The sequence below is a fragment of the Salmo salar genome, chromosome ssa13 (assembly GCF_905237065.1).
Source record: "Salmo salar chromosome ssa13, Ssal_v3.1, whole genome shotgun sequence".
NCBI classification, from domain to species: domain Eukaryota; kingdom Metazoa; phylum Chordata; class Actinopteri; order Salmoniformes; family Salmonidae; genus Salmo; species Salmo salar.
This window is the reverse complement of record NC_059454.1, coordinates 9,360,173-9,382,280: the sequence shown is the minus strand read 5'-3', so window position 1 is coordinate 9,382,280 and position 22,108 is coordinate 9,360,173. Positions and strand designations below refer to the sequence as shown.

The 22,108-nt window shown below is 43.4% G+C and overlaps 1 protein-coding gene across 1 annotated transcript in view; it reads left to right on the top strand.

The window, feature by feature from the left end:
- Nucleotides 1-2,248: 2,248 nt before the first annotated feature.
- The window catches only part of slc6a17 (solute carrier family 6 member 17), a 46,715-nt gene continuing 26,855 nt past the window's right edge, over nucleotides 2,249-22,108 (top strand). The window contains exons 1-2 of the mRNA XM_014134363.2: nucleotides 2,249-2,608; nucleotides 18,816-19,238. Coding sequence (XP_013989838.1) covers nucleotides 18,941-19,238 — 298 coding nt within the window. The 5' untranslated portion in view covers nucleotides 2,249-2,608; nucleotides 18,816-18,940. The remainder of the gene's footprint in view (nucleotides 2,609-18,815; nucleotides 19,239-22,108) is intronic.

Genomic DNA, 22,108 nt, shown 5'->3' with positions numbered 1-22,108 from the left:
CATATCATCAGCCAAAAATGAACTGTGATGTTGTTGGAAGAACATATGAAGTCATGCCACACAGCATGTTACAATATCCAGTAATCATACGCATAATGTGCAGTTACGAGTAATAACACTGACAGAAACAATGTATTTCTGCTCCATTGATTTGAATGTTTCTTGGACATTAGATAATGGCATACAGTAGGTGTAATTGTACATTTGAAAATTCAAACTACTCTGTGTGCATATTTACACACACTAATTGAGCATGACATTTTATTTGTTGTCAAAGTGTTTGACAGGGGTGCAAAATTCCACACCTAGTTAGTGTCATTATTATAGCCAAGTGTTGACACCTGTATCTGTGAGTTTAAGAGGCTCCTGCTTAATTTCATTTCAGCTTTGTGACAACAACAAAACAATCTGTTACCTACAGTTGAAGATGGAAGTTTACATACACTTACGTTGGAGTCGTAAAAACTCGTTTTTCAACCACTCCACAAATTTCTTGTTAACAACCTATAGTTTTGGCAAGTCGGTTAGGGCATCTACTTTCTGCATGACACAAGTCATTTTTCCAACAATTGTTTACAGACAGATTATTTCACTTATAATTAATTCACTGTATCACAATTCCAGTGGGTCAGAAGTTTACATAAACTAAGTTGACTGTACCTATAAACAGCTTTGGAAATTCCAGAAATAAATGTCATAGCTTTAGAAGCTTCTGATAGGCTAATTGACATAATTTCAGTCAATTCGAGGTGTACTTGTGGATGTATTTCAAGGCCTACCTTCCAACTCAGTGCCTCTTTGCTTGACATCATTGGAAAATCAAAAGAAATCAGCCAAGACCTCAGAAAAAAAATTGTAGACCTCCACAAGTCTGGTTCATCCTTGGGAGCAATTTCCAAACGTCTGAAGGTACCATGTTCATCTGTACAAACAATGGTACGCAAGTATAAACACCATGGGACCACGCAGCCGACATACCGCTCAGGAAGGAGAGATGAACGTACTTTGATGCGAAAAGTGCAAATCAATCCCAGAACAACAGCAAAAGACCTTGTGAAGATGCTGGAGGAAACAGGTACAAAAGTATCTATATCCACAGTAAAACGAGTCCTATATTGACATAACCTGATAGGCAGCTCAGCAAGGAAGAAGCCACTGCTCCAAAACTGCCATAAAAAAGCCAGACTACGGTTTGCAACTGCACATGGGGACAAAGATCGTACTTTTTGGAGAAATGCCCTCTGGTCTGATGAAACAAAAATACAACTGTTTGGCCATAATGACCATCGTTATGTTTGGAGGAAAAAGGAGGAGGCTTGCAAGCTGAAGAACACCATCCCAACTGTGAAGCACAGTGGTGGCAGCATCATGTTGTGGGGTTGCTTTGCTGCAGGAGGGACTGGTGCACTTCACAAAATAGATGTCGTAATAAGGAATGAAAATGATGTGGGTATATTGAAGCAACATCTCAAGACATCAGTCAGGAAGTTAAAGCTTGGTCACAAATGGGTCTTCCAAATGGACAATGACCCCAAGCATACTTCCAAAGTTGTGGAAAAATGGCTTAAGGACAACAAAGTCAAGGTATTGGAGTGGCCATCACAAAGCCATGACCTCTATCCCATAGAACATTTGTGGGCAGAACTGAAAAAGTGTGTGCGAGCAAGGAGGCCTACAAACCTGATTCAGTTACACAAGCTCAGTCAGGAGGAATGGGCCAAATTCACCCAACTTATTGTGGGAAGCTTGTGGAAGGCTACCTGAAATGTTTGACCCAAATTAAACAATTTAGAGGCAATGCTACCAAATACTAATTGAGTGTATGTAAACTTCTGACCCACTGTGAATGTGATGGGAAAAAAAGCTAAAATAAATCATTATTATATGTCATTATTCTGACATTTCACATTCTTAAAATAAAGTGGTGATCCTAACTGACCTAAGACAGGGAATTTTACTAGGATTAAAAGTCAGGAATTGTGAAAAACTGACTTTAAATGTATTTGGCTAAGGTGTATGGTAAACTTTCGAATTCAACTGTACCTTGTTGTGTTGAACAACATGCACCATCACAAATAGCAGCACCTCGACTGTTATTTTCTGACAGAAACATACTAGATGCTTTAAAATAGGTATATAAACATCGGCTGACGTAAGAAAGAGAGGATGACTCAAACCAGCGTCAGGCATCTTGATGGGGAGAAGAAAAAAACTTCACCATAGTGAACTCTAAATAGAGGGAGTTGTCCTACCAATATTAACCACGTGGAAGGAACCTTAACAGTCGTTTTCAGAAATAATATAGACAATATCAGTGTTGGATTGATGAAGTAATACATTAAATTGACGTTAATGTGTGTAAAAGTGACCGTTATTGTCCGTTAAACTTGCCAATGAGAACCATTGGTGTCTGTCTCTGTCTGCGTCAGACTTTACGCGCATCACCGCATGTCAATTTCCACCAAGGAACTCGCGGTGATTTTGCATCTCTGCGCGCAGAGAGATGCTGGGTTCGGAGGTTGTGCCTGAATGAAGATTTGCCTTACTAAATGTGGGAATTTTGAATTGTTTTGAGAACAAATACTTTTGCTGTTCTACTTTGAATAAGGTAAGGAGGGCATTTACGATTCTTAATCCTTTCTTTCCATCTAGCAACATATTAGGCTTCTCGATTGCATCATGAAATATCTAGGCTAATAATAAGATAATCGTTAAAGTCAATGGAAAATAAGTGTCATGTCTCACCTTTTCAAATCTGCATGATTGTTTCATAGGCTATTTCATACTGTAGCTTTGTCTATAGAACGCGTTCGTCTTTTTGTCCGTGCGATTTGAGGCTGAGCGCTCATTGTCGCGGTCACTCTAGGTTGCGGTGCTGTCCACAATATTTAGTTCGATTATAAAGCCTTACAATAAGCTTCCCCGTCGTTCATTTCAGGTATACCATTTATTGAGTGATCAGGTCACCTATAGAGGAAATAGGCTACCGTGCTCTGTCTTTGGATGCATGGGCATCTTATTCGGGGGTATTCTTGCCTTGACCTTGGCGACGATTCATGAAATGTGTCCTGCAGCTGTGCACTGTTTGAAGCAATAATGTGTTTTTTTTCCACAAGGAGCCACACACGACACAGTGTACCTGTGGACATTAGGCCAATTGGCTATGACATGATGGTGTCTCTCAGTTGAGTTGGGCCTGGATGACGCACCCCTAAAGTGGGAAGATGCTAGATGTCAAGATGCTATGGGATTTCAACTTAGTTTTTAAAAAGTCCCAAATCCTCTCAAAACCACATGGAATAGAATAGTTTCTATAGAATATAATAATTTGTTGTCTTCAGAAAAGGCAATTATTTTCCCCAGTATACAACAATATACTATAGTTTTGAGTTTGACATGGGATGTACTGAAACTGTCTAAGAACAAGTGATTAGACTCAATATGGGTGGACTATGGCCTAGATATATTTAATTCATTCCTAGCCTCGATCCCGGCCGTGAATATGGTGTGATGTCTGGCAGCTTAAAGCTAGTTCACTTCTATTTTGTCACAGTAAATCTATGTGATTGGCAGCAGTCCTTCAAGAGATGACAGTGACAGTCTGTGAGATAGTGAGAGGAGGAGAGGTTGGGTATCACTGATGCTGCAGGGATGGAATATACATTTAACAGGAAGAACCATTGCCTAGCAACCCCATTTGGATAAAGTGGAGCATATCCTCTAGAAATGGCACCACAAGGACCTGGACTGTTATGATTTAATCAACAACTCTTCCCTAGAGAGATGGTGTTTTACTGGTGGTCTGATTGCAGGTTTCAGCTATCTACTACTATCCAAATACCCTTCTTGACTTCATTTTGTGTTGTTTACACAGGGTTTGTTACGTAGCGTCACTACTCTCCACATGTATAAATGATCCATCCAGTTATTTGGCCTACAGAAATGGCATGATTCATAGTTGATGAGCAGACACGACAACAGTCTGGTTGATAAAGTCAAGGCTAAAGTGACAGACAGTCAGACAGGTCTGAGGGCCCCAGGATACTGTAGCTCATCTCTCTCGCTCTCTCTCTCTCTCTCTTGCTCTCTCCCCTGTCTCCCTCTCTCTCTGTCCCTCTTTCTTTCTCTCATCTCTACACCCCCCCTCTTGCTCTCTCTCTCTCTCTCTCTCTTGCTCTCTCCCCTGTCTCCCTCTCTCTTTGTCCCTCTCTTTCTTTCTTTCTTTCTTTCTCTCACTCTCTCTCTCTCTCTCTCTCTCTCTCTCTTTCTCTGACTTCCTACAGTGAGAAGTGAATCACTCAGTAGATTTTCATCTGATAAACTATCCCAACATCTACTAAACATAGTATGTAAGGCCAGAGGTTTCCAACTTGATCATGATTTGCTTACGCACCATAAATAGGAGGCTACTATAGGCCAGAAATAAATAATCTCTCGGCTATGTCACAAATACCACCCTATTTCCCTATGTAGTGCACTACTTTTGATAGGGCTCTGGTCAAAAGTAGTGCACTAACTAGTCCAACTAGCCTGACGTGAATGATATACTGCTTTCCCGGGAACATGCCCAGATGCCCGTCATTTGCGTGAAGAGAAGGCGGAGAAAAAGGGGCCAGAGGTCGGGCTGCTTTCTGAAAATTCGTAGGCGATCGAATAAACCCTCACTGCCTTCCATTCTGCTAGCAAACGTGCAATCTTTCGAAGAAAAAAAAACGATGACCTACGCGGAAGATTAAACTACCAATGGGACATTCAAAACTGTAATATCTTATGCTTCACGGAGTCATGGCTGAATGACGACATTATCAACATACCGCTGGCTGGTTATACACTGTATCGGCAGGACAGAGCAGCGGCGTCTGGTAAAACAAGGGGCGGCGGACTATGTATTTTTGTAAATAACAGCTGGTGCACGATATCTAAGTAAGTCTCAAGATTTTGCTCGCCTGAGGTAGAGTATCTCATGATAAGCTGTAGACCACACTATCAACCTAGAGAGTTTTCATCTGTATTTTTCCTTTGCTGTCTACATGCACCACAGACTGATGCTAGCACTAAGATCGCACTCAATGAGCTATATTCCGGCAAAAGCAAACAGGAAAACGCTCACCCAGAGGCAGCGCTCCTAGTCGCCGGGGACTTTAATGCAGGGAAACTTAAATCGGTCTTACCAAATTTCTATCACCATGTTAATTTAATGTGCAACCAGATGGAAAAAAACTTTGGACCACTTTTACTCCACACACAGAGATGCATACAAAGCTCCCACTCACCCTCCATTTGGCAAAACCTGGTTACAAGCAAAAATTCAAGCAGGAAGCACCAGTGACTCGATCAATAAAAAAGTGGTCAGATGAAGCAGATGCTAAGCTACAAGACTGTTTTGCTAGCTCAGACTGGAATATGTTCCATGTGCCATGTAAGAAAGCTAACATTTAAGTTCCTTGCTCAGAACATGAGAACAAATGAAAGCTGGTGGTTCCTTTTAACATGAGTCTTCAATATTCCCAGGTAAGAAGTTTTAGGTTGTAGTTATTATAGGAATTATTGGACTATTTCTCTCTATACGATTTGTATTTCATATACCTTTGACTATTGTATGTTCTTATAGGCACTTTAGTATTGCCAGTGTAACAGTATAGCTTCTGTCCCTCTCCTCGCTCCTACCTGGGCTCGAACCAGGAACACATCGACAACAGCCACCCTCGAAGCAGCGTTACCCATGTAGTGCAAGGGGAAAAACTACTCCAAGTCTCAGAGCGTGTGACATTTGAAATGCTATTAGCGCGCACCCGGCTAACTAGCTAGCCATTTCACATCGGTTACACCAGCCTAATCTTGGGAGTTGACAGGCTTGAAGTCATAAACAGCGCAATGCATTGCAAAGGGCTCCTGGCAAACGCACGAAAGTGCTGTTTGAATGAACGCTTACGAGCCTGCTGCTGCCTACCATCGCTCAGTCAGACTGCTCTATCAAATCATAAACTTAATTATAACATAATAACACACAGAAATATGAGCCTTAGGTCATTAATATGGTCGAATCCGGAAACTATCATCTCGAAAACAAAACGTTTTTCCTGTCAGTGAAATACGGAACCGTTACGTATTTTATCTAACGGGTGGCATCCCTAAGTTTAAATATTCCTGTTACATTGCACAACCTTCAATGTTATGTCATAATTACGTAAAATTCTGGCAAATTAGTTCGCAACGAGCAATGCGGCCCAAACTGTTGCATATACCCTGACTGTGTGCAATGAACGCAAAATGACACAATTTCACCTGGTTAATATTGCCTGCTAACCTGGATTTCTTTTAGCTAAATATGCAGGTTTAAAAACTTGAAATCGGGCCCTAATTAATCGGCCATTCAGATTAATCAGTCGACCTCAAGTCCAAGCACACCAAGACAGTCATGAAGAGCGCACGACAAAACCTATTCCCCCTCAGGAGACTGAAAAGATTTGTCATAGGTCCTCAGATCGTCAAAAGGTTCTACAGCTGCACCATTGAGAGCATCCTGACTGGTTGCATCACTGCCTGGTATGGCAATTGCTCGGCCTCCGTACGCAAGGCACTACAGAGGGTAGTGTGTACAGCCCAGTACATCACTGGGACAAAGCTTCCTGCCATCCAGGACCTCTATACCAGGCGGTGTCAGAGGAAGGCCCTGAAAATGGTCAGAGACTCCGGCCACCCTAGTCATAGACTGTTCTCTCTGCTACAGCACGGCAAGCGGTACCGGAGTGCCAATTCTAGGTCCAAGAGGCTTCTAAACAGCTTCTACCCCCAAGCCATAAGACTCCTGAACATCTAATCAAATGGCTACCCAGTCTATTTGCATTGCCCCGCCCCCCACACCTTTTACACAACTGCTACTCTCTGTTGTTATCATCTATGCATAGTCATTTTAATGACCTACATGTACATATTACCTCAATTACCTCGACTAACGGTGCCCCCGCACATTGACTCTTTACCGGTACCCCCCTGTATATAGTCTCACAATTGTTAATTTACTGTTGCTCTTTAATTACTTGTTACTTTTATTTCTTATTTGTTTTATATAATTTTTTTAAACTGCATGGTTAGTTAAGGGCTCGTAAGTATGCATTTCACCTGGTGTATTCGGCGCATGTGACTAATGAAAATGGATTTGAATTGATTTAAATAGGGAGCAGGGTACCATTTGGAATTCACAACACAGCTCCTGGAGTGTCTGGCACGTAGGCTGTAGTTTGTTTACAAATGCAATACGCTCCAAAAATGTTCACTCCAACTACAATTTACTGTATACAGTGGTGGAAAATGTACCCAATTGTCGTACTTGAGTAAAAGTAAAGATACCTTAATAGAAAATGACTCAAGTAAAAGTGAAAGTCACCCAGTAAAATACTTAAGGTTTTAAATATACTTAAGTATTAAAAGTAATTCTCAAATTACTTATATTAAGCAAACCAGACCTCACGATTTTCTTGTTTTTTAAATGTACAGCTAGCCAGGGGCACACTCCAATACTTATACATAATTTACAAACAAAGCATTTGTGTTTAGTGAGTCTGCCAGATCAGATGCAATAGGGATGACCAGAGAATTGGACAATTGTAAAAGTAAACGTTTTTAAAATATAAATAGTAAAGTACAGAGACCCCAAAAAACGTCTTAAGTAGTACTTTAAAGTATTTTTACTTAAGTGCTTTACAGCACTGTCTGTATATACTGTAGGCTTCTTCTGTAAGGCTGAGGCTGCAGTGATGACTCATTTTATTATGTGGTGAAGTGCTGCGGACTACAGAGATACGTGATGATGTATCTCTAATCTGTGTCCCAAATGGCACCCTATTCCTTATGTAGTGCACTACTTTTATATGGTCCCTGGTCAAAAGTAGTGCACTATATAGAATAGGATTCCATTTGGGACAAACGCCTTTGATTTATCTCCAGTAGCTAGAAGTGGAAGAAATGGAAGAAATCATTGGTATTGACTACTACTGAGTGTAAGAGGTCATTGGTGTTGACTTCTACTGAGTGTAAGAGGTCATTGGTGTTGACTACTACTGAGTGGAAGAGGTCATTGGTGTTGAATACTACTGAGTGGAAGAGGTCATTGGTGTTGAGTACTACTGAGTGGAAGAGGTCATTGGTGTTGACTACTACTGAGTGTAAGAGGTCATTGGTTTTGACTACTACTGAGTGGAAGAAATCATTGGTGTTGACTACTACTGAGTGGAAAAGGTCATTGGTGTTGAGTACTCTTTTCGGCTTGGCTAACTAGCTACCTAGCTAGTAGATGGCAAATTGTTTTTGTTCGAATGATGCATCTGGACACTCTGCCAGCTTTTTTTGTTTCACCTGGTTGCTAGTTCCTGATCTTTTGAAAATATCAATTGAAGTGTCAACTGAGAGGAATTGGAGATGCAGTAAAGGAATGCAGTGCTGAGGCAGAGGGAGGACGACTGGATACTACTCTGAACTGTGTGTGGTGAGCTTTCTGGTGCCCAGAGCTGCTGAAGCAGAGGGATCCTCGTGAGGACAACTGGCTACTACTCTGAACTGTGTGTGGTTTTTGGTGCCCAGAGCTGCTGAGGTATCACCCAAATGGGTACTACACATTGTGAAGGAGAAGTGCAGTGGCTACACCACTCAAGCTGGTTCCCAGAGTAGCCCTGTACATGATCGTCACCAGACTCGTCATCAACCATCAACCAACCATCTTCCTCTGATCAAGCCGTGAGCTGTCCCTCTCCATCTTTGGAGGATGCATGCAGTCAAAGACTTGGCCTCTATTGGTTGACCTACCTATAGCTAGGTATGCGATATTCTGGGAATTTTAGATAACGCTAATAACTGCTTGAAAAGCAAATTATTATCTAGTTTTTTTTTTACACAGATTTTCTCCTCTCCCCTGCTCCTGACTGTATTTGCTGCCATTTACTGTAAAATATAATGAATATGAATTAATCATGAAGTGCTTTGAAAGGCTGTTCATGACACACATGACCTCCATCATCCCAGACACCCAGAACCCACTGGACCCTCTCCAGACACCATGGACCATCTCCAGACACCATGGACCCACTCCAGACACCATGGACCCACTCCAGACACCCTGGACCCACTCCAGACACCCTGGACCCTCTCCAGACACCATGGACCCTGTCCAGACACCATGGACCCTCTCCAGACGCCGTGGACCCTCTCCAGACACCGTGGACCCTCTTCAGACACAATGGACCCTCTCCAGACACCCCGGACCCTCTCCAGACACCCCGGACCCACTCCAGACACCCCAGACCCATTCCAGACACCCCGGACCCACTCCAGACACCCCGGACCCACTCCAGACACCATGGACCCAGTTCATTGACTACAGCTCAGCGTTCATTGACTGAACCCCTCCCACTGAAACTGCATCCTGGAATTTCTGACAGGCCAACCCCAGGTGGTTAGAGTAGGCAACATCACCTCCGCCACGCTAACCCTCAACACGGGTGGCCCCACAGGGGTGTGTGCTTAACACCCTTCTGTACTCCCTGTTTACTCATGACTGTGTGGCAAGGCACGTCTCCAACTCAATCATCAAGTTTGCTGATGACACGACAGTGGTAGGCCTAAATCGTCAACGGTGAGGAGCCATCCTACAGGGAGGAGGTCAGAGAACTGGAAGTGGGTGCCAGGACAACAACCTCTCCCTCAACTTCAGCAAGACCAAGGATCTGATCGTGGACTACAGGAAACAGTTGGGGTGCACACCCCCATTGACAGGTCAGCAGTGGAGAGGGTCAAGAGCTTCAAGTTCCTCGGTGTCCACATGGTTCCTCGGTTCTCACATGGTCCTGTCACACTAGAACAGTCGTGAAGAATGCACGGCAATGCCTCTTCTCCCTCAGGAGACTGAAACGATTTGGCATGGTCCCTCAGATCAGGAACTTTTACAGATTCACCATTGAGGGAATCCTGACTGGTTGTATCAACATCTGGTATGGCAACTGCACCGCCCGCGACCGGATGGTCCTACATAGGGTGGTGCGGATGGCCCAGCGCATCACTGGGAGCGAGCTCCCAGCCATACAGGACCTTTCATGCCAGGCGGTGTCTGAGAAAGACCCGAAAAATTGCCAAAGCCTCCAGCCACCCGAGACATGGACTGTTCTCCATGCTCCCCATCCGGCAGGTGGTACCGGTGCATCAAGGCTCAGGCCAACAGACTCCTAAACAACTTCTATCCCCTGGCCATAAGACTGTTAAATGGCTAACAACTACTGCTCTCCCTCTCCCACAGACTATCCACACTGACTCTATGTCCATCCACAGGTCACTACCCACTCAGACACAACCTAAGCTGCTGCTAAAATGATTACTGATTAGCTGTATTACTCCATCACGCTGCTGTCCATTAATTATTGATTTCCATTACCATTAGTATTTATCTATTTATTCTGCTACTGGTCACTATTATTCCTCTTTACATGTATATATTACCATTAGTATATTGAGGCTCCCGAGTGGCGCAGCTGTCTAAGGCACTGCATCTCAGTGCAAGAGGCATCACTACAGTCCCTGGTTTGAATCCAGGCTGAATCACATCTGGCCGTGATTGGGAGTCCCATAGGGCGGTGCACAGTTGGCCCAGCGTCGTCCGGGTTTGGCCGGGGTAGGCCAATATTTTAAATGAGAATTTGTTCTTAACTGAATTGCCTAGTTAAATAAAGGATAAATAAAATACAAAATATTATGAGAAGTATTTATATATTCCTGCTATCAGACAATTTTCAGCCCTGTATATCCTACTACCAGTCGCTTTTTATGTATAAACCCACCTCAACCACTCCAGCACCCCTGCACATTGAATAAGGTACTGGTACTGACCTGTATATACAACCACTCCAGTACCCCTGCATGTTGAATAAGGTACTGACCTGTATATACAACCACTCCAGTACCCCTGCATGTTGAATAAGGTACTGACCTGTATATACAACCACTCCAGTACCCCTGCATGTTGAATAAGGTGCTGGTAATGACCTGTATATACAACCACTCCAGTACCCCTGCATGTTAAATAAGGTACTGACCTGTATATACTACCACTCCAGTACCCCTGCATGTTGAATAAGGTACTGACCTGTATATACAACCACTCCAGTACCCCTGCATGTTGAATAAGGTACTGGTACTGACCTGTATATACAACCACTCCAGTACCCCTGCATGTTGAATAAGGTACTGACCTGTATATACAACCACTCCAGTACCCCTGCATGTTGAATAAGGTACTGACCTGTATATACAACCACTCCAGTACCCCTGCATGTTGAATAAGGTACTGACCTGTATATACAACCACTCCAGTACCCCTGCATGTTGAATAAGGTACTGACCTGTATATACAACCACTCCAGTACCCCTGCATGTTGAATAAGGTACTGACCTGTATATACAACCACTCCAGTACCCCTGCATGTTGAATAAGGTACTGGTACTGACCTGTATATACAACCACTCCAGTACCCCTGCATGTTGAATAAGGTACTGACCTGTATATACAACCACTCCAGTACCCCTGCATGTTGAATAAGGTACTGGTACTGACCTGTATATACAACCACTCCAGTACCCCTGCATGTTGAATAAGGTACTGACCTGTATATACAACCACTCCAGTACCCCTGCATGTTGAATAAGGTACTGACCTGTATATACAACCACTCCAGTACCCCTGCATGTTGAATAAGGTACTGACCTGTATATACAACCACTCCAGTACCCCTGCATGTTGAATAAGGTACTGACCTGTATATACAACCACTCCAGTACCCCTGGTTGTTGAATAAGGTACTGACCTGTATATACAACCACTCCAGTACCCCTGCATGTTGAATAAGGTACTGGTACTGACCTGTATATACAACCACTCCAGTACCCCTGCACATTGAATAAGGTACTGACCTGTATATACAACCACTCCAGTACCCCTGCATGTTGAATAAGGTACTGACCTGTATATACAACCACTCCAGTACCCCTGCATGTTGAATAAGGTACTGACCTGTATATACAACCACTCCAGTACCCCTGCATGTTGAATAAGGTGCTGACCAGTATATACAACCACTCACGTACCCCTGCATGTTGAATAAGGTACTGACCTGTATATACAACCACTCCAGTACCCCTGCATGTTGAATAAGGTACTGGTACTGACCTGTATATACAACCACTCCAGTACCCCTGCATGTTGAATAAGGTACTGACCTGTATATACAACCACTCCAGTACCCCTGCATGTTGAATAAGGTACTGACCTGTATATACAACCACTCCAGTACCCCTGCATGTTGAATAAGGTACTGGTACTGACCTGTATATACAACCACTCCAGTACCCCTGCATGTTGAATAAGGTACTGACCTGTATATACAACCACTCCAGTACCCCTGCATGTTGAATAAGGTACTGGTACTGACCTGTATATACAACCACTCCAGTACCCCTGCATGTTGAATAAGGTACTGACCTGTATATACAACCACTCCAGTACCCCTGCATATTGAATAAGGTACTGACCTGTATATACAACCACTCCAGTACCCCTGCATGTTGAATAAGGTACTGACCTGTATATACAACCACTCCAGTACCCCTGCATGTTGAATAAGGTACTGACCTGTATATACAACCACTGTTGAATATACAACCACATGTTGAATAAGGTACTGACCTGTATATACAACCACTCCAGTACCCCTGCATGTTGAATAAGGTACTGACCTGTATATACAACCACTTCAAGTCAATGATGACCTGTATATACAACCACTCCAGTACCCCTGCATGTTGAATAAGGTACTGATACTGACCTGTATATACAACCACTCCAGTACCCCTGCATGTTGAATAAGGTACTGACCTGTATATACAACCACTCCAGTACCCCTGCATGATGAATAAGGTACTGGTACTGACCTGTATATACAACCACTCCAGTACCCCTGCATGTTGAATAAGGTACTGACCTGTATATACAACCACTCCAGTACCCCTGCATGTTGAATAAGGTGCTGACCAGTATATACAACCACTCACGTACCCCTGCATGTTGAATAAGGTACTGACCTGTATATACAACCACTCCAGTACCCCTGCATGTTGAATAAGGTACTGGTACTGACCTGTATATACAACCACTCCAGTACCCCTGCATGTTGAATAAGGTACTGACCTGTATATACAACCACTCCAGTACCCCTGCATGTTGAATAAGGTACTGACCTGTATATACAACCACTCCAGTACCCCTGCATGTTGAATAAGGTACTGGTACTGACCTGTATATACAACCACTCCAGTACCCCTGCATGTTGAATAAGGTACTGACCTGTATATACAACCACTCCAGTACCCCTGCATGTTGAATAAGGTACTGGTACTGACCTGTATATACAACCACTCCAGTACCCCTGCATGTTGAATAAGGTACTGAAATGTATATACAACCACTCCAGTACCCCTGCATGTTGAATAAGGTACTGGTACTGACCTGTATATACAACGACTCCAGTACCCCTGCATGTTGAATAAGGTACTGGTACTGACCTGTATATACTTTTATTCTCGTGTCTCTTTAACTCATCGTAGTTCTTGTGTGGTTTTTATTCTTACTTTAATTATTTTTATACTTTCTATTACTATCTATATTGGTATTAGTGTATTGTTGGGAAACAGCTCTGAATGTAAGAATTTCACTGTACTGTTTTACACCTGTTGTATCCTGTGTACGTGGCGAATAAACATTGTAACTTGAATAGAATGGGCGTCCCCATTCAAGTCAATGATGGCATAATGGATGGACTGATGGCCATTGCTAAAATATGTGCTACGATCTGTTGATTCAACTCAACTGACATCGCAAAAAAATCCATTCCATTGCATGAGCCACATCAGTTAGTATAATTTGAATGAACATTCTACATTACCATGAAAATGATTGCATACCATTGCCATACCAGGCAGCCATTGTGAGTGTACCCATGAGTTTACCAGTCAAATTGCCAGGGTTAGAGGTTCTAACCGAGCCTGTTTCATTCATTCTCTTTCTATGTGTGCTGCGGCTGCATTGTAGTCATTCAACCGCAAAAAATCGAATAATAATAATAATAGTTTATATGGTTATGACAGTCTTCATTTATAACCATTGGTTACACGGTTATACTGTAATTGTGCCAGCCCTACCTACAGTTGAAGTCGGAAGTTTACATACACCTTAGACAAATACATTTAAAATCAGTTTTTCATAATTCCTGATATTTAATCCCAGTAGAAATTCCCTTTCTTAGGTCAGTTAGGATCACCACTTTATTTTAAGAATGTGAAATGTCAGAATATAAGTAGAGATAATTATTTATTTCAGCTTTTATTTCTTTCATCACATTCCCAGTGGGTCAGAAGTTTACATACATTCAATTAGTATTTGGTAGCATTGCCTTTAAATTGTTTAAATTGGGTCAAATGTTTTGGGTAGCCTTCCACAAGCTTCCCACAATAACTTGGGAGAATTTTGGCCCATTCCTCCTGATAGGAGTTCTGCCCACAAATGTTCTATGGGATTGAGGTCAGGGCTTTGTGATGGCCACTCCAATACCTTGACTTTGTTGTCCCTAAGCCATTTTGCCACAACTTTGGAAGTATGCTTGGGGTCATTGTCCATTTAGAAGACCCATTTGTGACCAAGCTTTGACTTCCTGACTGATGTCTTGAGATGTTGCTTTAATGTACCCACATCATTTTCATCCCTCATGATGCCATCTATTTTGTGAAGTACACCAGTCCCTCCTGCAGCAAAGCACTGCCACAACATGATGCTGCCACCCCTGTGCTTCACGATTGGGATGGTGTTCTTCGGCTTGCAAGCATCTCCCTTTTTCCTTCAAACATAATGATGGTCATTATGGCCAAACAGTTCTATTTTTGTTTCATCAGACCAGAAGACATTTCTCCAAAAAGTACAACCTTTGTCCCCATGTGCAGTTGCAAACCGTAGTCTGTCTTTTTTATGGCGGTTTTGGAGCAGTGGCTTCTTCCTTGCTGAGCAGCCTTTCAGGTTATGTCGATATAAATCAAATCAAATGTTATTGGTCCCATACATATGGTTAGCAAATGTTAATGCGAGTGTAGCGAAATGCTTGAGCTTCTATTTCTGACCGTGCAGTAATATCTAACAAGTAATCTAACAATTTCACAACAACTACCTTATACACGCAAGTGTAAAGGAATGAATAAGAATATGTACATAAAAATATATGGATAAGCGATGGCCGCGCGGCATAGGCAAGATGCAGTAGATGGTATAGAGTACAGTATATACATATGAGATGAGTAATGTAGGGTATGTAAACATTATATAAAGTGGCATTGTTTAAAGTGACTAGAGATACGTTTATTACCTCCAATTTTAGTAATTTCCAATTTTATTAATAAAGTGGCTAGAGATTTGAGTCAGTATGTTGGCAGCAGCCACTCAATGTTAGTGATGGCTGTTTAACAGTCTGATGGCCTTGAGATAGAAACTGTTTTTCAGTCTCTCGGTCTCAGCTTTGATGCACCTGTACTGACCTCGCCTTCTGGATGGTAGCGGGGTGAACAGGCAGTGGCTCGGGTGGTTGTTGTCCTTGATGATCTTTTTGGCCTTCCTGTGACATCGGGTGGTGTAGGTGTACTGGAGGGCAGGTAGTTTGCCCCCGGTGATGCGTTGTGCAGACCGCACTACCCTCTCAAGAGCCTTACGGTTGTGGGCGGAGCAGTTGCCGTACCAGGCGGTGATACAGCCCGACAGTATGCTCTCAATTGTGCATCTGTAAAAGTTTGAGTGTTTTCGGTGACAAGCCAAATTTCTTCAGCGCCTGTCAGACTGCGCCTTCTTCACCACGCTGTCTGTGTGGGTGGGACATTTCAGTTTGTCCATGATGTGTACGCCGAGGAACTTAAAACTTTCCACCTTCTCCACTACTGTCCCGTCAATGTGGATAGGGGGGCACTCCCTCTGCTGTTTCCTGAAGTCCACGAACATCTCCTTTGTTTTGTTGACATTGAGTGTGAGGTTATTTTCCTGACACCACACTCTTAGGGCCCACACCTCCTCCCTATAGGCCGTCTTGTCGTTGTTGGTAATCAAACCTACCACTGTAGTGTTGTCTGCAAACTTGATGATTGAGTTGGAGCGTGCATGGCCACGCAGTCATGGGTGAACAGGGAGTACAGGAGAGGGCTGAGAACGCACCCTTGTGGGGCCCCAGTGTTGAGGAACAGCAGGGTGGAGATGTTGTTTCCTACCCCCACCACCTGGGGGCGGCCCTTCAGAAAGTCCAGGACCCAGTTGCAAAGGACGGAGTTGAGACCCAGGGTCTCGAGCTTAATGACTAGTTTGGAGGGTACTAGGGTGTTAAATGCTTAGCTGTAATCGATGAACAGCATTCTTAAATAGGTATTCCTCTTGTCCAGATGGGTTAGGGCAGTGTGCAGTGTGATTGCGATTGCGTAGTCTGTGGACCTATTGGGGCAGTAAGCAAATTGGAGTGGGTCTAGAGTGTCAAGTAGGGTAGAGGTGATATGATTCTCGACTAGTCTCTCAAAGCACTTCATGATGACAGAAGTGAGTGCTATGGGGCGAGAGTTGTTTAGCTCAGTTACCTTAGCTTTCTTGGGAACAGGAACAATGGTGGCCCTCTTGAAGCATGTGGGAACAGCAGAATGGGATAGGAATTGATTATATATGTCCTTAAACACACCAGCCAGCTGGTCTGCGCATGCTCTGAGGACACGGCTACGGATGCCATCTGGGCCGGCAGCCTTTCGAGGGTTAACACGTTTAAATGTTTTAATCACGTTGGCCGCGATGAAGGAGAGCCTGCAGGTTTTGGTAACGGGCCGTGTCAGTGGCACTGTATTGTCCTCAAAGTGAGCAAAGAAGTTGTTTAATTTGTCTGGGAGCAAGACGTTGGTGTCCGCGATGGGGCTGGTTTTCTTTTTGTAATTCGTGATTATCTGTAGACCCTGACACATACGTCTCGTGTCTGGGCCGTTGAATTGCGACTCTACTTTGTCTCTATACTGATGCTTAGCTTGTTTGATTGCCTTGCAAAGGGAATAGCAAACACTGTTTGTATTCAGTCATGTTTCTGGTCACCTTGCCATGATTAAAAGCGGTGGTTCGTGCTTTCAGTTTTGCGTGAATGTTGCCATCAAGCCACGGTTTCTGGTTGGGGAAGGTTTTAATAGTCACCTTGGGTACAACATCACCGATGCATTTGCTAATAAACTCACTCACCGAATCAGCGTATACATCAATGTTGTTGTCTGAGGCTATCCGGAACATACCCCAGTCCACGTGATTAAAGCAACCTTGAAACGTGGAATCCGATTGGTCGGAGCAGCATTGAACAGACCTCAGCACGGGTGTTTCCTGTTTTAGTTTCTGTCTATAGGCTGGGAGCAACAAAATGGAGTCGTGGTCAGATTTGCCGAAAGGGACTATAGGACTCGTTTTACTGTGGATATAGATACTTTTGTACCTGTTTCCTCCAGCATCTTCACAAGGTCCTTTGCTGTTGTTCTGGGATTGAGTTTCACTTTTCGCACCAAAGTACATTCATCTCTAGGAGACAGAACGCGTCTCCTTCCTGAGCGGTATGACAGCTGCATGGTCCCATGGTGTTTATACTTGCGTACTATTGTTTGTACAGATGAACGTGGTACCTTCAGGCGTTTAGAAATTGCTGCCAAGGATGAACCAGACTTGGGGTTGTCTACAATTTTTTTTCTGAGGTCTTCGCTGATTTCTTTTGATTTTCCCATGATGTCAATCAGAGGCACTGAGTTGGAAGGTAGGCTTTGAAATACATCCACAGGTACATCTCCAATTGACTCAAATGATGTCAATTAGCCTATCAGAAGCTTCTAAAGCCATGACATTATTTTCTGGAATTTTCCAAGCTGTTTAAGGGCACAGTCAACTTAATGTATGTAAACTTCTGACCCACTGGAATTGTGATACAGTGAATTATAAGTGAAATAATCTATCTGTAAACAATTGTTGGAAAAATGACTTGTGTCATGCAGAAAGTAGATGTCCTAACCGACATGCCAAAACTATAGTTTGTTAACAAGAAATGTGTGGAGTGGTTGAAAAACGAGTTTTAATGACTCCAACCTAAGTGTATGTAAACTTCCGACTTCAACTGTATAGACCAGACTCCCCCCCCCATCAGATGTACTGGCTAAACCAGCAACATAGCATCCCTCTGAGGGAGGGACAGGGAAGGGGCTACTGACTAGTCAAGCAGCCAGTCAGCCCACAGTCCCAAGCAGCCAGTCAGCCGACCACCCCAAGCAGCCAACCAACCAGGGATTAGAGGGTTTTACACAGAGTCTCTCTCCACAAAGTTACATTCAATTGCACAATGATGTGAACTCAGGTGATTTCCATTCAGACTCAATTTCTAGGCAAATCTCCTTTAGTTATTACCATAGACTTGGCATAATTAATGGGACTGACATAATACAGCTGAATCATGCTGAAATGTTAGGTTCTTTGATCAAAACTACTGGGGTTTTAAAGAGACCGTACAGGAGGGGAGAGGAGACTGCTGTGGATGGGATGTCTGTATTTGTCTAGTCGCATAAGAAATATAGACATTGAGCTTTGTCGTTGCAAATTATCTGTGTTTTATGGCATATACAGAAGTTGTATTTCCAAATCTGATTGTTTAGGACATGGACAGATTTCTCTAACCAACTCGTAACTTGTCTCTTCACAGGTTCAAGACAATAAAACACCCCACATCTTTACGCCTCTCCCTGTGGAATCTACCTTTTGACCATCTCTGACCCCTTCTGACATCTAACCCCTGACCCTAGACCCCCCTCACCATCAACCGCCACCATGCCTAAAAACAGCAAGGTGACCCTGGGACTCCCTCACAGTGATCCCGTCACTGAGTCAGTGGCGGACCTCCTGACCCTGGCCGAGCCCCTGGACTATAAGAGCAGCCGGATGAGTATGGGTCTCAGCCCCGGGGCCCAGCCAGCCATGGGCAAGGGCCTGCTACCTTCTCCAGGAGACGAGGAGGGGAGGCCGGCCTGGAACAGCAAGCTGCAGTACATCCTGGCCCAGGTTGGGTTCTCTGTGGGGCTGGGCAATGTCTGGAGGTTCCCCTACCTGTGTCAGAAGAACGGAGGAGGTGGGTAGCGCTGGGGAATCTGGGTATTGTACTTAGTTACTGGTGGGGATTCTGGATAGTGTAGTCACAGGGGGGATATGGGTACTTTACTCTTTGTCGGGATTATCTGTGGGTCTGGGAAACATTTGGAGGTTCCCCTACCTGTGTCACAAGAATGGGGGAGGTGGGTTCTGGGTATTGTAGTCACTCTTGGAGTGGGGGATATGGATACTGTTGTCACTAGTGGGGATTATGGATACTGTATTTTCGGTGGGGCTGGGCTTCCCTATAGACCTCGGCATCATATTGAGGTTCCTCTACCAAGGCCGGAAGAATGGAGGAGCTGGGTATTGTAGTCACCGGGGATTATGGGTACTGTAGTCAATCTGCATACTGTAATTACTAGTGGGAATTTAGGGAAGTCTGTGAAGCAGCTACTGTGTTATAATAATGATGATGGTAATGACGATCATGAGGACCCATGCTGTGTTTACTATGTATGTATGAGAACACGCTCATCCGTTACAGCTTTACAAGGCTTGAGAATGTGCAGTTTGTTTTGATGTCACCAGTCACCCCAGGCTGGTGGATAAATGGTGGGGGGTATTGGGGTAAGAGCATCACATCTCTCGACTAGTTTGTGTCATTGTACTGGCAGACTGGACAGGTGTGAAATAGCAGCGAGTTGTAGCTGTCACTATTCACATTTTCTATGGTGGAGTAACAGGCTGAGTCAGGGAACATCCAATAGGTGACCCTGAGCATCTTGATCACTTGTTGCAACAAGGATAAACATGGTGAAGTACTATTATACATTTGCCTTCACTGATATACTGCCCTTGGCAATACTAGTACTATAATACCCAGGTATAGTACAGTGTTTCCCAAAACGCGATGGGATGGAAGGGGGGTGCGGGTCCCCCCTCCCCCTTAAAATAAATGAATAAATATATATATATACTTATTAGGGTTACATACAGTATATGCATGCAGTAGCAGTCAAAGGTTTGGACACACCTACTCATTCAAGGGGTTTTCTTTATTTGTATTATTTTCTACATTGTAGAATAATAGTGAAGACATCAAAACTATGAAATAACACATATGGAATCATGTAGCAACCAAAAAAGTGTTAACAAAATCGAAATATATTTTATCTTTGAGATTCTTCAAAGTAGCCACTCTTTGCCTTGATGACTGCTTTGCACACTCTTGGCATTCTCTCAACCAGCTTCACCTGGAATGCTTTTCCCACAGTCTTGAAGGAGTTCCCACACATGCTGAGCACTTGTTGGCTGCGGTCCAATCCCAAACCATCTCATTGTGTTGAGGTCGGGTGATTGTGGAGGCCAGGTCATCTGATGCAGCACTCTATCACTCTCCTTCTTGGTCAAATAGCCCTTACACAGCCTGGAGGTGTGTTGGGTCATTGTCCTGTTGAAAAACAGATGATAATCCCACTAAGCGCAAACCAGATGGGATGGCGTATCGCTGCATAATGCTGTGGTATCCATGCTGTTTAAGTGTGCCATGAATTCTAAATAAATCAAGACAGTGTCACCAGCAAAGCACCCCCACACCATCACACCTCCTCCTCAATGCTTCATGGTGGGAACAATACATGCGTAGATCATCCGTTCACCTACTCTGCGTCTCACAAAGACACGGCGGTTGGAACTAAAAATCTCGAATTTGGACACATTAGACAAAAGGACAGATTTCCATCGGTCTAATGTCCGTTTTTCATGTTTCTTGGCCAAAACAAGTCTGTTCTTCTTATTGGTGTCCTTTAGTAGTGGTTTCTTTGCAGCAATTCGACCATGAAGACCTGATTCACGCAGTATCCTCTGAACAGTTGTTGAGATGTGTTTTTTATTTGTGAAGCATTTATTTGGGCTCCAATCTGAGGTGCAGTTAACTCTAATTAACTTATCCTCTGCAGCAGATGTAACTCTGGGTCTTCCTTTCCTGTGGGGGTCCTCATGAGAGCCAGTTTCATCATAGCGCTTGATTGTTTTTGCGACTGCACTTGAAGAAACTTTGAAAGTTCTTGAAATGTTCTGGATTGACTGACCATGTCTTAAAGTAATGATGGACTGTTGTTTCTCTTATTTTATTTGAGCTGTTCTTGCCAGAATATGGACTTGGTCTTTTACCAAATAAGGCTATATTCTGTATACCACCCCAACCTTGTCACAACACTCAATGCAACTTAAAATACATTCACTTTTTTGGGATAGGGGGCAGCATTTGGAATTTTGGATGAAAAGCGTGCCCAAAGTAAGCTGCCTGCTACTCAGGCCCAGAAGCTAGGATATGCATATAATTGGTAGATTTGGATAGAAAACACTCTAAAGTTTCCAAAACTGTTAAAATAATGTCTGTGTGTATAACAGAACTGATATGGCAAGCAAAAACCTGAAGAAAATCCATCCAGGAAATGCTATTATTTTGAAATGGATGTTTTTCCATTGAATATACAAAGACTTATGACCCAGTTCACGATCCCTATGGCTTCCACTACATGTGACCAGTCTTTAGGCATTGTTTCAGGCTTTTACTCTGAAAAATTAGGGAGAAACACCACTTTCAATGAGAGGACAGTGGAAATTTCCAGACATGAGTCCTGCGCGTGACCGGGAGCATGCCTTTCTTGTTTTCTATTGACGAAGCTATTGTCTGGTTGAAATATGATCAACTATTTATGACAAAAACAACCTGAGGATTGATTATAAACATTGTTTGACATGTTTCTACGAACTTTTATGGTACTTTTTTGATTTTTCATCTGCCTACTGTGACCGTGCTTTGTTCCAATGGATTACTGAACAAAACGGAGGTTTTTGGACGTAAAGAGGGACTTTATCGAACAAAACAAACATTTATTGTGT